The following is a 14,057-nucleotide window of genomic DNA, read 5'->3' on the forward strand; positions in this document are numbered from 1 at the left end:
CCAACACTAAACCAAAGCCTAGGCTACTGTCCTGTGTACCCACTTACCTGGGAGTAAGCCCTATCAAATACAAAGAAATGTATGAGTAGACATGTATACCATGGTACTAAAAGGTACAATGAATTGCTTTAGGTCCTGCACAGATTTGCTTAAGCCCCTTGGAAGGTTTTCACAATTTGCATTTAGCATCCACCCACATTTATTGTGGAATAGTGTTTGAAGAAAATAACTGATCTCAAATGAACCCACCACAAGAAAAATGCATCCTGGTTGCTGGGGGAAAGGGGAAATTTACAGAGAAGATTAGGTCTGCAACAGGAAATGTGCATTAAAGGAGAAAGGAAAACACCAACTCTTTAGGACCCCAGGGCTTCCAATGGTCTGGAATCCAAGAACTCACATCTGTCACAGTTACGACTTCATTCACTGGCTGGTGGGAGCAACCAGGCTGGTTCATTTCACAGAAATCACTGGGAAAGTTATCTCTACATTTTGCTTCATAATGTTCTTCCTAGAAGACCTCAAGACTTTAAAGGATTTTTAAACGAAATCTCAAGTCTGGGACCCTGCCTGGTGATAGAATTCTTCCTATTATGTTTGACATCACGGTTGGAGTCACAGTACTGTACTCTTTGATTTCCAGCTATATACAGGATAATAAGGCTAGGTGCAAAATTGTTCCCACACCCACCTATTGTGCCAGGGTCAAGCTTGTTTCAGCCAAGCAGAATTCACAATTAAGATGCAATACCAAAATCTGCTTTGGTTAAACCAGGAAGTTTTCTTCTTGTGGCCTTGTCAGAAGGGATGGAAAACACAATAGTCCAAGAACCTGGCTCATCCATGGTTTAAAGCATTATATCCTCACTAGGGTTGGCCCATGGAAGTGAGAGCTGGACCATAAAGAAGGCTGATTGCCGAAAAATTGGTGCTTTTGAATTATGGTGTTGGAGGAGACTCTTGAGAGTCCCATGGACTGCAAGAAGATCAAACCTCTCCATTCTTCAGGAAATCAGCCCTGAGTGCTCACTGGAAGGACAGATAGTGAAGCTGAGGCTCCAATACTTTGGCCACCTCATGAGAAGAGAAGACTCCCTGGAAAAGACCCTGATATTGGGAAAGATGGAGGGCACAAGGAGAAGGAGACGACAGAGGACGAGATGGTTGGATAGTGTTCTCAAAGCTACCAGCATGAGTTTAACCAAACTGCGGGAGGCAGTGGAAGACAGGAGTGCCTGGCGTGCTCTGGTCCAGGGGGTCACGAAGAGTCGGACACGACTAAACGGCTAAACAACAAGGGTTGGCCTACCCCGAAGTCATGAGTTTCCACACCCAGTTTCTTGACAAACCATGTGAGTTTAAGTTAGCACGTGAGTTTATGTCGGTGCAGAGAAAATGGAGAATCTCTGAAGCTGGAATGGCCAGGCATGCAGTTAATAGGTCTTTTTTCACAGCTGCTGAGTGCAGTCACTCATCCTGCCCTTTCCCCCTCACCTTTGATGGCATTTGGTGAGCTCTGTATGCTAGGCTGCTGCAGGGTGGTCTCTTGGTCTAATTGCACTCGCTAAGCTCTTGTGTTCATGGACACTTAAAAACATAGCAGGAGTAATTATCATCAAAGCAGCAAAAACTCAGATTATGAGCCAAAGCCAACAAATCTTTGATTTCCTCAAACTCAGCCTTTTAAGTAGGGTAAGTGTGTAAAATAAGCAGATTAGCTGCAAATGTTTCTGTACTGAGACACTTTGGCTTCTCTGCAAGATCTCTGTTACGTTTGTCTGCTTCGCTGCTTTTCTGTGGAATGAGAGGGCAAATCTGTGGGTTCAGGAAAATAGGTATAAAATATAGAAAGATTTCCTGGATGCCAAGATCCAAGTTTGGGGCAAGTACTCTTGGATGAGAAAAACCCGGCAGGGGTTTTAAATCACAAAACATGCAGCAAATTTAAGTGTGGAAATATAGGGTGTTAGACCTTTAAGGCATGGCCTTGTGAGATATGACCACCCTTCTTCCCCCAGCATGGGAAAAGGCCACCAATTTGGTATGTTAGCAGGTGCCATTTTACAAACACTTCAGAAATCAGGTTCATATGCTCTTCCATACATCTGTCAGAGGTATAACTTGGCTTAATCAGGTAGGTAGCTGTGTTGGTCTGACGCAGTCAAAATAAATATAAAAACTAAAAAAAAAATTGTGTGCACATGCACACAAAAGCTTAAACCCAGAACAAACTTAGGTGCTACTGGAATTTTTTTTTAAAAAAATATTTATTTATTTTGGCTTAGTCAGAAAGTGGCAAAAGTTCCCAGATTATTGGTGCATGCTACTTTTTCCTGGTTGGGTTTAATGTGGCATAGTATGCAAAAACCAACCGGGGGGATTTTTATTTCAAGCATGGAAATATACAGAAGAACAGAACTTCACTTGCAGAAGGTATAGAAGTAAGGCAGATTTTATGAATGTGGTGCTTTATATTATACACAGCACCCTGCTAAAAAGCAGCGTTGTACCAACCATGTCTTCCCCAAAAGAATCCTGGGAACTGTAGTTTGTCAGGGTTGCCAAGATTTGCTAAGAAACCCCTATTCCCCTCGCAGAGACGCGACTCTCAGAGTTTCCCAGAAAGAAGAACTGGTTGTCAAGCAGCGCCAAGGAGTGTGGTGGAGTCTCCTCCTTTGGAGGTCTTTAAGCAGAGGCTTGACAACCATATGTCAGGAGTGCTCTGATGGTGTTTCCTGCTTGGCAGGGGGTTGGACTCGATGGCCTTTGTGGTCTCTTCCAACTCTATGATTCTATGATATTACTAGGGCCCTTCTGCTCGTTTTCTATGGGGAGAGGGTCACCCCCACCAAGAACTGCGAGTCAGGCACTCCGCGAAGGGGCGTGGGGCGTTTTCCGAGTCCACGCGCCGCCCGAAAGCCCGCCTTGGTCTTGACACGCGTCGAAACCTCCCCGTTCCGACGGCCAGCCAGACCCAAGGGGCGAAGCAGCAGCCGCTCCGAACCGCCTGGCGAGAAGGGCGCCCCTCCTGAGGGAAAACGCACCGGTCGCCAAGCGGGGGGAGGGGGGGCGCGGCAGGCGGCCGCCTGAGGGAAAAAACCGCGGAGCGCCAAGCCGACGCCCCCGCCATCTTGTCGGCCTCCGTCTTGCGGGTCTGCCCTGGCGGCCGCCTCGGCAACCTCCGGCCGCCAGAGCCGTAACTCCCCGGCTCTTCTCCTCCTCCCTCCCGCCCTCCGTGCCGGCGAGCCCTTTATGTCTGCGCGCTGCCTGCGGTTGCGCCTGCGCCGCCGCCAGCGCCATCTTTCTCCCCCCCCCATCTCCCCTCCCTTGGACAGAGCCAGAGAGGGAAGCCGGAGGAGGAGGAGGAGGAGGGAGAGCGAGCGCGCGGCGGCGGCGGCGGCGGCGTCTCGCCCGCGAAGCTTCCCGGCTCCTTCCGCGGAGGGAGAGGCGTCGGAGGAGCGCGAGAGGGGCGGCTGCTGCTGCTGCTGCCCGGGCTGCGTCAGCTTCCCCGCCCCGCCATCCTGGATGGGGAAGCGCCCGGCGCCCGACGGCCCCGCCGGGACTGCGCGCACGAGCCTCGCCGCCGCCGTTCCGGAGCCGGCTGCCGCTGCTGCTGCGTCGTCGGCGAACCCTGCTCCGTTTCGCCGGGAGGATTGGCGAGGCCGGGAGCCGCGGGGGCTTTCTGATCTAGCCGGGGGCGGCGAAGGGGCCGGGGCCTGAGTGTCACATTGCCCGGAGAGGCGGCTGGGGAGAAGCCGGCAGGCAGCGCCTCTTGTGTGCGTCTGCCTGTCTCTCCCTTTCTGTCTGGGCTCCTCCGCCAGCTCCGCCTGCGCGCTCCCTTTCCCTCCTCGCTCTCCGTCCGGGGCTCCTTAAAATAGTGCTCGTTCAATGCACCAGCCTGACTCAGCGGCAGACACCAGCGTCGGGAAGATGGCGCACCCGGCGATGCTTCCTCGGAGGGGCAGCAGCAGCGGCGGCGGCGGCGGAGGCAGCAGCAGCAGCGTCGCGGTGCCGGCCTTGTGTCCGGCAGGCATCGGAGGCAGCAGCAGCAGTGGCGGCTTGGAAGATTACCCGCCGCCCTTGCTGGTTCAGCCGCCGCCGCCTCCCTCCTCCGCAGCGCCGTCGTCGTCTTCTCCCGGGCTGCCTCCTCCGCAGAGCCTGACCCTCCTCTCGACGCCGCAGCCCCTCGGCCAGGCAGGGGCCCAGATGAAGAAGAAAAGCGGCTTCCAGATCACCAGCGTGACCCCCGCCCAGATCTCGGCCAGCCTCAGCTCCAACAACAGCATCGCCGAGGACACGGAGAGCTACGACGACCTGGACGAGTCGCACACCGAGGACTTGTCCTCTTCCGAGATCCTGGACGTCTCCTTGTCCAGGGCCACGGACTTGGGGGAACCGGAGCGGAGCTCCTCGGAAGAGACTCTCAACAACTTCCAGGAGGCCGAGAGCCCGGGCGCTGTCTCCCCCAACCAGCCTCGCCTTCTGCAACAGCAGCAGCAGCAGCAGCAGCACCCCTCTTTGCCACATCCCTCCCAGCATCAGAGTGTGGCCATCAATGGCAGCATGCACCCTTCTCAGGGACATCATTATCACCACCACCACCACCATGGACATCACCATGCGCCACACTCCGGGATGGTCGGCCCAGCGGCTCCCGGAGGACCGCCGTTTAGCCCTTCGTTTAGAAAACTGTCTACCGCTGCAAGCTCTGATAGCGTTGTGGCAGCTGCCGTGCCCGTTTCTGCTGCATCATCTGCTGGTATGCCTGTGGCCGCTCTTGTGTCTCATTTCCATGCTGCTGGTACACCTGGGGTCACTTCAGCCGGCGGAGCTACAACCAGCACTTTAAGCAGCGAGACTAGTGGTAGCTCCAGTGGGGTGAGCAGCATGCCTGGTCCCGTTAATGTGAATCTAAGTAACTTCACAAGTACTGGTAGCATAACTAGTGGCAGTGTTAATGTGGCGGTCTCGAGTGGGCTTGGCAATGGCACGAGTACTTCCTCTAGTGCTGGGAATTCCAGTGCCGGAGGAGTTGCCGCAGCAGCAGGAACATATAGTCAACTGCAGCCTGCAGCCAGCACCTCGAGGTTTAGAGTTGTGAAACTGGATTCTAGTTCAGAACCTTTCAAGAAGGGTAGATGGACATGCACAGAGTTCTACGACAAAGAGAGCCTCGTGCCAGTTGCAGATGGAGTAGCTGCAAATAAAGCGTTAGACACTCTCAAACAAAATTCACTTGACGTGACTTCTGAAAGGGAGACCACCAGTGGGAGCTCAGTTAGTAGCAACGTAAGCACACTGAGTCACTATACGGAAAGTGTGGGAAGTGGGGAGATGGGAGCACCAGCGGTGGCACAGCCGCCGCCATTTCAAGCAGCAGGTACTCAGCAGTTGGATTTTGGCAGCACCGGCCCTCAACCCAGCATACCCCAGAGTGCTTCTCAGTCACAGCTTGCACAGCCACAGCTTCATCCTCAGGATGTAAATTATCCTCCTCAAAAGCAAGGGGTCCAGCCTCCTGCATCAGCTGTCCCTCCTCCAGTAAATATAGTAGGTGGCCATCAACAGCCTGCCATGGCACAGCAGCTGCCATACACCCAATCAACGCAGCCTGTGCCACCTGTTCCGGTTGTGCCACAACTGCACCAATTGCCGTATGGGCAAGGACAGGCACAGCATCCACCACCGCAGCAGCAGCAGGTACCTCTGCAGATGGCCCCAGGGCATGTTAAACCAGTGAATCAGAATTCTGTCACAGGGCCTATGCCAGATTACGTACAACAGCAGCAGATGCTTCAGACTCCAGCTTCTATGCAGCCAGGACCTACAATGGTAGGAACGGCTATGCCTGCGCCTGTTGCTCAGGCACCAAGTATGCAGCCTTCTGTACAAGCACACCTGGCAGTAGCATCCTCTCAGCCTGCTGCACATGCTCAGACAGCAATGCTGACCTCCGGAGCTGGTGCTCCAACAGTGAATGTTGGACAACAAGGAAGTGTGCCTCCCATGGTGCAGCAGCCAGCAGTTGCAAATCCAATTGCTCCTTCGGTGGTGGCACAGAGCGCTGCTCCTCCATCTTCCCATGTGGTGCCCCCTGTTCCAGCAGGCGTCGTTCATCCTGGGTTGCAAGGTAGCACATCAAGCCTTCCTCAGCCCTTGGTTATTGTTCCACAGAGTACTTTGTTACCTGTGCAAGCAGCAGAATCCCTTGTTCCAGGAATGGCTGGTCAACAATTGCCTGCTGTTAGTCCTGTACCTTCTGCCAGTGCTGCTTCTGTCCCAGGCCAGTCTGCTGCAAACGTGTTGCCCACACCTATGAGTTTGCCTCCTTCAAAGAACATAGCACAATCATCATCAGGTGCGCAAAATGGGAACTTGGTCCAAAATGTGTCTACTAGCATCAATTTGCCCGCAGTCCAAAATGTGCCACAACAGGTACCACCACTGAACTCTGCCCAGTTTTCTGCCCAGTCTCTTGTTCAGTCAATTACAACCCGAAGTGAAGATTCCAAACGCTCTACGGAACCCACCTTGGTTGGCCTGCCCCAAACCACCAGTGGAGAAAGTGGCGCTGGAGCATCCTCAGCCATGTCAGATGGAGGCAGCAACATGGCCGCTTCTCTTTTCCCCCTGAAGGCACTTCCGCTGACAGTGCAACTTGTTGATGGTGAGGATGAGAGGTAAGATCATGCCGAGTAAAAATGTTGTGATAGCTTGTTGTAAACTGCACAGACCTTATTGACCCGTTTCCCAACCAGATACGGGCTTTGTAAAGAGCTTTAGTAACTGATGTTAGCACAAACTGTGTTTGTTCATTCTGGTGCTTTTGTTAGTTACCTTGTGCTATGAATCCTTAGCAGTAGTGCCAAAAGGACGAACGTGGGAGACTTGAGGCAGGGAAAGTAACTTCAAGCTAGGAAGACTCCCAGAATCGTAGTTCATTGTCATTGTCTCTTTGTGGGAGTTAGGGTCTCCTTATTGTCTCTTTACGCTACTTCATCTAGAAAGTGCATTGATTTCAAGAACACAAGGGAAATATAATCATTAGCATAATCAGCAAGATTTGGATCCAAGCTAAGGCTACTGCAATCTCTTAACTTACATTTAGATAAGCCTGAATGCATTCAAAGAAGCTGTCGAAGCATTTACTTTCCAAACACTTTCACTTACAAGTTTTCTTATTTTTTTGGCTCAGAATCGCTTCCGGTTTCTCCTGTGTATGGAATGAGATATTGCAGATGTTCATCACAGCCCAGACACTTCCAGTGATAGGGGGCGGGAGCAGGGGACAGAAGGGGTTGGGGGATGAATTGAGGGGAAAGTTACTTCATGAATTATGTCCTAATACATGGAGGTATTCTTTTCCATTATGCTCCCTACTTCTCTTTTGTAACTTCAATATATATATTTTAAGGTGGTGCTCATTTGCTTTTCTTTTACAGAGAAACCAGTTGCTACATAAGGTTTGAAACGTTTTGAAAGTGATGTTGTGCTTGACATACAAATGGTGTGGTGCTGGTGTCACTCTCTGTTGGAGCAATCTTGCTATTGCATTACATGTTTCATTAATCATTTGACTTCAATAGATGATTCTAGACTTCTTCTTTACAGCCATCATGGTGCTAGTTAAAAACTACCAGTGATGAAAAGCTGTCAGTACAATCAGGTTCATGGTGTTGGCAAAGGGTTTTTCAGGTGGTAGGTCATGAGTCCCCAACCTTTCTGGGCTCAGGGCACATTTGGAAGTCTAAGAAGCCGTCTTGAGCACCACATAGTAAAAGCTGGTGATGCTCCAAAACAGGCAAAACACACAACCAAAGAAAAAGCAAAGCACCTCCTTCAAACAAACTTAAGCTGACAAAACGCGCAGTTTCGAAAATAAAACATCTAGTGCAAAAGACCCACCAGTTGCTGCACTGTCTCCCAAGTTCGCTAGACAATAGTGCGCTGGGAGGGTGGGTGCGTGGGATCTCTTTTGCAAGTGACTGGAGGCCTGCGCTGTGCCCGGTGCAGCCCAGGGGGCATGGAGGGATGTGCCACACCAAGGAATCCAGGAATATGATGTCTCTTGTAAATTCAGATCTTCTGCCCTTTCAGTTGTCTTCTCAAAGTACTCAGTTGGAATCAAACAGGTCCATAGGCTTTCAGTGCATCTCATCTCTCTGTATGGCATCTGGTTCTGAGCTTGCTGTGTCAGAGATATAAAAATATGGCTGGGTTGATCCATTATTTGTTACAGATTTATCTAGTTCTCTTTTAAGGAGTTCAGAGCAAACTTGTATGTACACATCCCCACCCCAGTGTTCGAAATTCCCTGGTCGCTAGTCGCTTTCTGCGGCTCAGGCTCGCCCCCTTGTCACCAGTTTTAGAATACCTGTTGTGAGGTTTGTGACCGAAATCTCCTCTGCAGGCAGCATCCCTGACTGAAGTGTTGCCTTTCAGCCTGCGCCCCGGGAAGCTTTTTGATAACCTTTCCATTGTACAATTTGCAAAAGGAAGCAAACAAGCTGTGAAAAAGCTCTCTAATGGGCCAAGGAGATTGGCTGATTTCCACCCCTCCCCTTAAAACAGCTAACTTTGCAGGTAGAAACTCAAAACAGTCTTTCAGTGTTAGACATGTTGTGGTTTGCAAGTTTTACTTGTGGAGCTTCTGATTTCCTGTGCTGGCTGGTTATTTAAGGGTTTCAAATGGTGATCTTGCTTCTCAAAAGTGAAATGGCTCTAGCAGTAAAGATGCGCCTCTTTTCTTGCTTTGCCTTTCATTTCTTCTCAATAATATTTTTTCTGGCTTGCCTGGAAGAATAATGGTTTGCCCCCTTTATTTAGATTCTGCTGCATCATTCCCCCCTTCCCCTAGGAATACAGGTTGAGCATGGAGGTGGGGAGAGAAGACTGGAAATTATGACAAAAAGAGGGGTTTTGCAGCAGGGGGTGCCCTCTCTGTGTACCTGCCCATTCCGAAGTTTGTACAATATCTGATGGTGTATTTGGTATGGAGGGAGAATAACTATTCTTATGTCTTGAAATAGATAAGAAAACCATTCTGGTCTAGTTCTCGGTTCTGGTCTTGCCCATTTGTGACAGCAAGTGAGATTTACCAGAAGCGTGTTTGCTTTTTGAACCCAAGTCTGCAGCGTGAGACAGAACATCTTTCTAGCCTTTCCTGGAGATGAGTTAGCAAAGTCTGCTGATGACACCAAGTTGTTCGGGATAGTTTTTAACTAAAAGAGGCTGTGAGGTGCTCCAAAAGGATATCTCCAAACTGGATGAATGAGCATTAAAATGATAAATTAGGCTCAGTGTTAAAGTAACTCAGTGTTTGATTACCACCTATTTTCCTATCTTGGACTATAATTCCCTCCTTGCATCATTTATTCTCCTATCACCAGTTTGGGCACTGCTTTCTTCTTGGGTGAAGATAAAGGCAAAGTAGGCATTGATCAGTTCCACTTTTCTGTCACTCAACAGCATTTCATCATCATCTTAATGCAGAGGTCCTACTATTTGTTTGTTCTTCCTCTTGCTTTGCGCATAGCCCCTGTAGGGATATCGCGGAGTGGGGTCTGGAGGGAGCACACTTCCCCACCAGCAGGCAGCTACGTCTGCCTGCACGCGTGACCTTGGGGTGCAGGGAACACCCCCCCCAGACAAGCCACAGCTGTCTGTACATCGTTCCACCTATGTCTGACCTTTTGCGGTCTCAGCAGTCAGCGGTGTCCTGTCTGTAACCTTTTGTCCCTGAGACCTTTTGTCTCCTTCATCATACACTGTGCAAGGGGAAAATGACCCTGTGGAAAACAGGTGCCAAAATAGCTTTGTACCACCCCACAATCTTGGGACGGAAGATGTGTAAAGGTCAGCCCAAAATGTATTTGCCTGGCTTGCATATTTGTCTCAATAAAAGGAGGCTCCACAGGAATGGCAGTGGCTCCCTCGCTTCAGACCACCTGTGCGTAGCTCACTTGATGATCAACACCTGTCTTGGGCCTTGACTTCAAGCCCCCCCACCCCTTTTTATTATTTTTAACATCTTTTGCAAGCCTGAGCTCATTTTTGAGATTTAGCCTGCCTGACCTTCTCCCTGCAGATGTTGGCCACTCATTTACCCTCTTCTTTTGCGATTTGCCCCTTCCGTTTCTTATACAAGCCCCTTGTAAATCTCAGCTCATCCGTAGTAAGCTCCTTATATACAGCCGCACTGGTTTCTTTTGATGCCCCCCACTTTTCTTTCTGGTTGGAATTGTTTGGAATTGTCCCTTCAGTATCTCACCTTTAAAAAAACTCCCATCCATCTTGGACTCCCTTCTCTTTTGAGCATTTCTGACCATGGGGTTACACCCAATGGTTTCTTACATTTTTTGAAACCAGCTTTCTTGAAGTCCATAGTGTGCATTCCAGCTTTCCCTTTCCCCTGTGTAATGAATCCCAAGAGGACATGTCCAAAATGTTTTGTGTATATTGCTGAGAGTTATGAATTTTCACATGTTTGTTGATTATTGTTGTTGTATATTTCTAGCTTGGTTTTCCCCCTGGCGCTCAAGGTTGTGAACATTGCTTTTACCTTTCTCCTTTTCTGCTCACAAATACCCCTGCGAGGTAGTTCAGCTACCAAAGATATGAATGGAATATTTTTTTGCTTGTTATTTAGTTGGCAAACTTTTCGCTTGTTTCTTCGATTTGGTATTTTGCTATAAACAGCAAGGCTATAAGATGTTGCAGTGAGAGCAAGGAGGCTGCTTCTCCAATGTAAATTGGGGGTGTAAAGAGCTCCCCAAGGATCAGCCACTGGGACTTGTGCTTTTTAACTTGTTCACAAATGATCTAGAGTTAGGGGTGAGTAGTGAAGTGGCCAGGTTTGGTGGTTATGCTAAATCGTCCAGGGTTGAAGAGCTCTGAAAGTACCTCCCCAAACTGAGTGAATGGGTGGTAAAATAGCAATGACAATTTAATGTAAACAAGTGAAAAGTGATGTATGTTGGGGATAGTGTCACATTATACGCTCATGGGGTCTGAACTGGCAGTGACTGACCAGAAGTGAGGCCTTGGGGTTGTAGTGGATAGCTCAATGAAGCTGAATGAAGATGTTGACCCAGTGTGCAAAAACTGTGAAAAAGGCAAATTTCATGCTCGGGATTGTTAGTAGAGGAATTGAAAATAAAATGCAAATACAGTGGTGCCTTGGTTTAAGAACAGCTTAGTTTATGAACAACTTGGATTAAGAACTCTGCAAACCTGGAAGTGGTGTTTTGGTTTGTGAACTTTGCCTTGGAAGCAGAACACGTTTCGCTTCCTGCTGAGTGTGTTCCGTTTGTAAATTGAGTCCCACGCTACTATGGGAAAGCACGCCTTGGTTTAAGAATGCTTTGGTTTAAGAACGGACTTCTGGAACGGATTAAGTTTGTAAACCAAGGTACCCCTGTACCGTAATGCCATTTTACAAATCTATGGTGCCATTGCCTTTGGAATACTGTATATAGTTCTCACCTCAAAAAGGAGTTGGAAAAGGTTCAGAAAACAACATCCTGAATGATCAAGGCTCTCTGAGGAAAGGTTGTGGCATTTGGGACTTTTTAGTCCAGGGAAAAGACAAGTAAGAGGCGACATGGTAGAAGTACTTAAATTATGCATGTCCTGGAGAAGGTGGCTAGAAAAAATGTTGTTCTTCCTCTCTTGTAACTCTAGAACTCACTGACATTCAGTGAAGGTTCATGTTGGGATATCCAGGATAGATAAAAAGAAAGGATATCTTCACACCGTGCATAGTTAAACTATGGAGGTAGTGGTGAACCACAACTTGGGTGTCTTTTAAAGAGCATTGGGCAAATCGTGGAGGATAAGCCTAGCTATGTTCTTCCTCCACAGTTGGAGAATGTTGCTTCTGAAAACCAATCGCTGGTGGCGCAAGTGCTTACGGTCCTCCATCTGCAAAACACTTGACTTGCCTTAACAGGGTTTTGCAAGGGTTATAACAAGTATGTGTCGCACTCTGAGCATTTTGAAATGCTTTATCAACTAAGGAGGAGGAGGAATTGCAGCAGTGAGACTCCTCTGTGCCAGGTACTGAAATGAGCTATTTGAATATGCAGCTATATTAAAACTTAAAAAATGGTCTGTTGGAGTGAAGTGAAGCAGACAGACGGAAGGAACCTCATTAAACAACCTATGGAATTTGCTACCACAAATTTTACTGTGTTTTTTGCTCTATAAGACTCACTTTTCCCCTCCTAAAAAGTAAGGGGAAATGTGTGTGCGTCTTATGGAGTGAATGCAGGCTGTGCAGCTATCACAGAAGCCAGCAAGACGGATTGCTGCTTTCACTGCGAAGCGATCCCTCTTGCTGTTCTGGCTTCTGAGATTCAAAATATTTTTTTTCTTGTTTTTCTCCTCCAAAAACTAGGTGCGTCTTGTGGTTTGGTGCGTCTTATAGAGTGAAAAATACGGTAGAATTTTATTATTATTATTATTTTATAGCTACTTATACCCTGCCTTTTTGGAAACCATTCCAGTGCATTTTACCATTTTAAAAAAATCAATAAAATATAACAATTTATTTAAATGAAATATAGGAATTCCCAGAGACCAGTTGGTGGTAGATGACCCTTCTGAGAAGGGGACAATCCCAGCTAGCTAGAGCAGGCTGTGTGGTGCTGTTTGCCTTCCTGCTTTTCTCTCCTGGCATTAAGATGTGTCTGCAGTTAGGGTGGCTTGAAAGGGATTTTAAAAAGTCCATTAAGTGTAGCTCTGTCAACAGCTATCGGTTATACAGGTATCTCTCATCTTACATGGGGTTATGTTCCTGATCATCGCACATATAAACAAAATCATGTAAAGCCAGAATGCCCCCTGGAAATGTGTAAAAAGAACCAGAAAACTATAAAAAGCCATTTTAAAAAATCACTGCGTTTAATGGTGAGAGACAAATGCGGCTCTAAATCTTCTGCTTAGTCTTCTTTCCTCTTCCCCTTGCTGGATGCTGCTGCAGATGATATAAGGAGGGGGTGGGTTTGACTGGTAGCCAGAAAAATTTGTGGCTGTGGTTCAGATCCAGAGGTGGGTTTCCTCGGCACATCTGGTGCTCCTGGTTTCTTTGTGAGGAACATTATGATTGACAGCTGCTGCTGTTGTCTCTTGAACTCACCAAACATTTCCTTGTACGTTCTCAAGAGTGTCTGTAATCCCATGGATGATTGTGAAGCTGCGTTCCATGGAGGGGTCAAACTCTACAATCAAATCATTTGTATGCTTTATGACTCCATCTCTTCCACTTCTTCCTGGATGAGGTCAGCAAAGCCATCACTACCCATTTGCCTGGCCATCTACCTCTGTGGCAATTCTTGGAAATCCCTTGAAATTGGGCATACATTACTCCCACAATTTCTGCCCGTGTGCATCCACTGTTTTAGCCTTGATTGCATCCACTGGTTGTTTGATGTAGGTGATGTGACGTGCAATGTTAAAAGAATTGCAGTACGCGGTGAGGTCAAGATCCAGATCAGCATCCATCACTGATCATCCAGGAGAAGGTGAGCTTCGTGTAAGCAGCCTTGAAGTAGCAAATCACACCTTGATCCTGTGGGTGGGTGAGGGAGGTCGTATTGAAGAGGAGGAAGACAATGCTCTACCTCGCTGTGTGCAAAGTGGAGTTCATCGGGATGCCCAGGAGCAACGACCACAAGCAGCATCACTTTAAACTGCAGGTGTTTCTCCTCCAGGTAACGTCTCACCTCTGGAATGAAGCCCATAAATGATGAAGTCGCCCAGGCCTTTTTGTTAGATTGCCAAAACACAGGAGCACATTCTTGTTCTTGTCTTTTAGGTCACGGGGTTTTTGAGGGCTGTACAGCAAGCCTGGCTATATTAAGCGTACAGCCGCATTGCCACAGAGCAGCACAGTCACTCGATGCTTTTCAGCTTTGGCAATATAAGTCCGCTCAGAACTTCCAGAAAAGTCTTGTCTGTGTTGAAGACTTGCTTTGGAAGATATGCCATGACACTCAGCAGCCACTTTAGTTGTGCAAGGTGGATTTTTTGCACCCTCCTTGTCTTCCGATGCAGCC

The 14,057-nt window shown here is 48.3% G+C and overlaps 1 protein-coding gene across 2 annotated transcripts in view; it reads left to right on the top strand.

Annotated features, from left to right (window-relative positions):
- The first annotated feature begins 3,748 nt into the window (after positions 1-3,748).
- Positions 3,749-14,057, top strand: part of TSC22D1 (TSC22 domain family member 1) — a 64,380-nt gene continuing 54,071 nt past the window's right edge. The window contains exon 1 of one of the 2 annotated variants that reach the window (XM_082223061.1): positions 3,749-6,680. In XM_082223061.1, the coding sequence (XP_082079187.1) occupies positions 3,889-6,680 (2,792 nt within the window). In that variant the 5' untranslated portion in view covers positions 3,749-3,888. The remainder of the gene's footprint in view (positions 6,681-14,057) is intronic. The other variant, XM_082223060.1, reaches the window with a different exon arrangement.

This window comes from Podarcis vaucheri (assembly GCF_965113315.1).
Source record: "Podarcis vaucheri genome assembly, chromosome: 5".
In the NCBI taxonomy this organism is placed as follows: Eukaryota; Metazoa; Chordata; class Lepidosauria; order Squamata; family Lacertidae; genus Podarcis; species Podarcis vaucheri.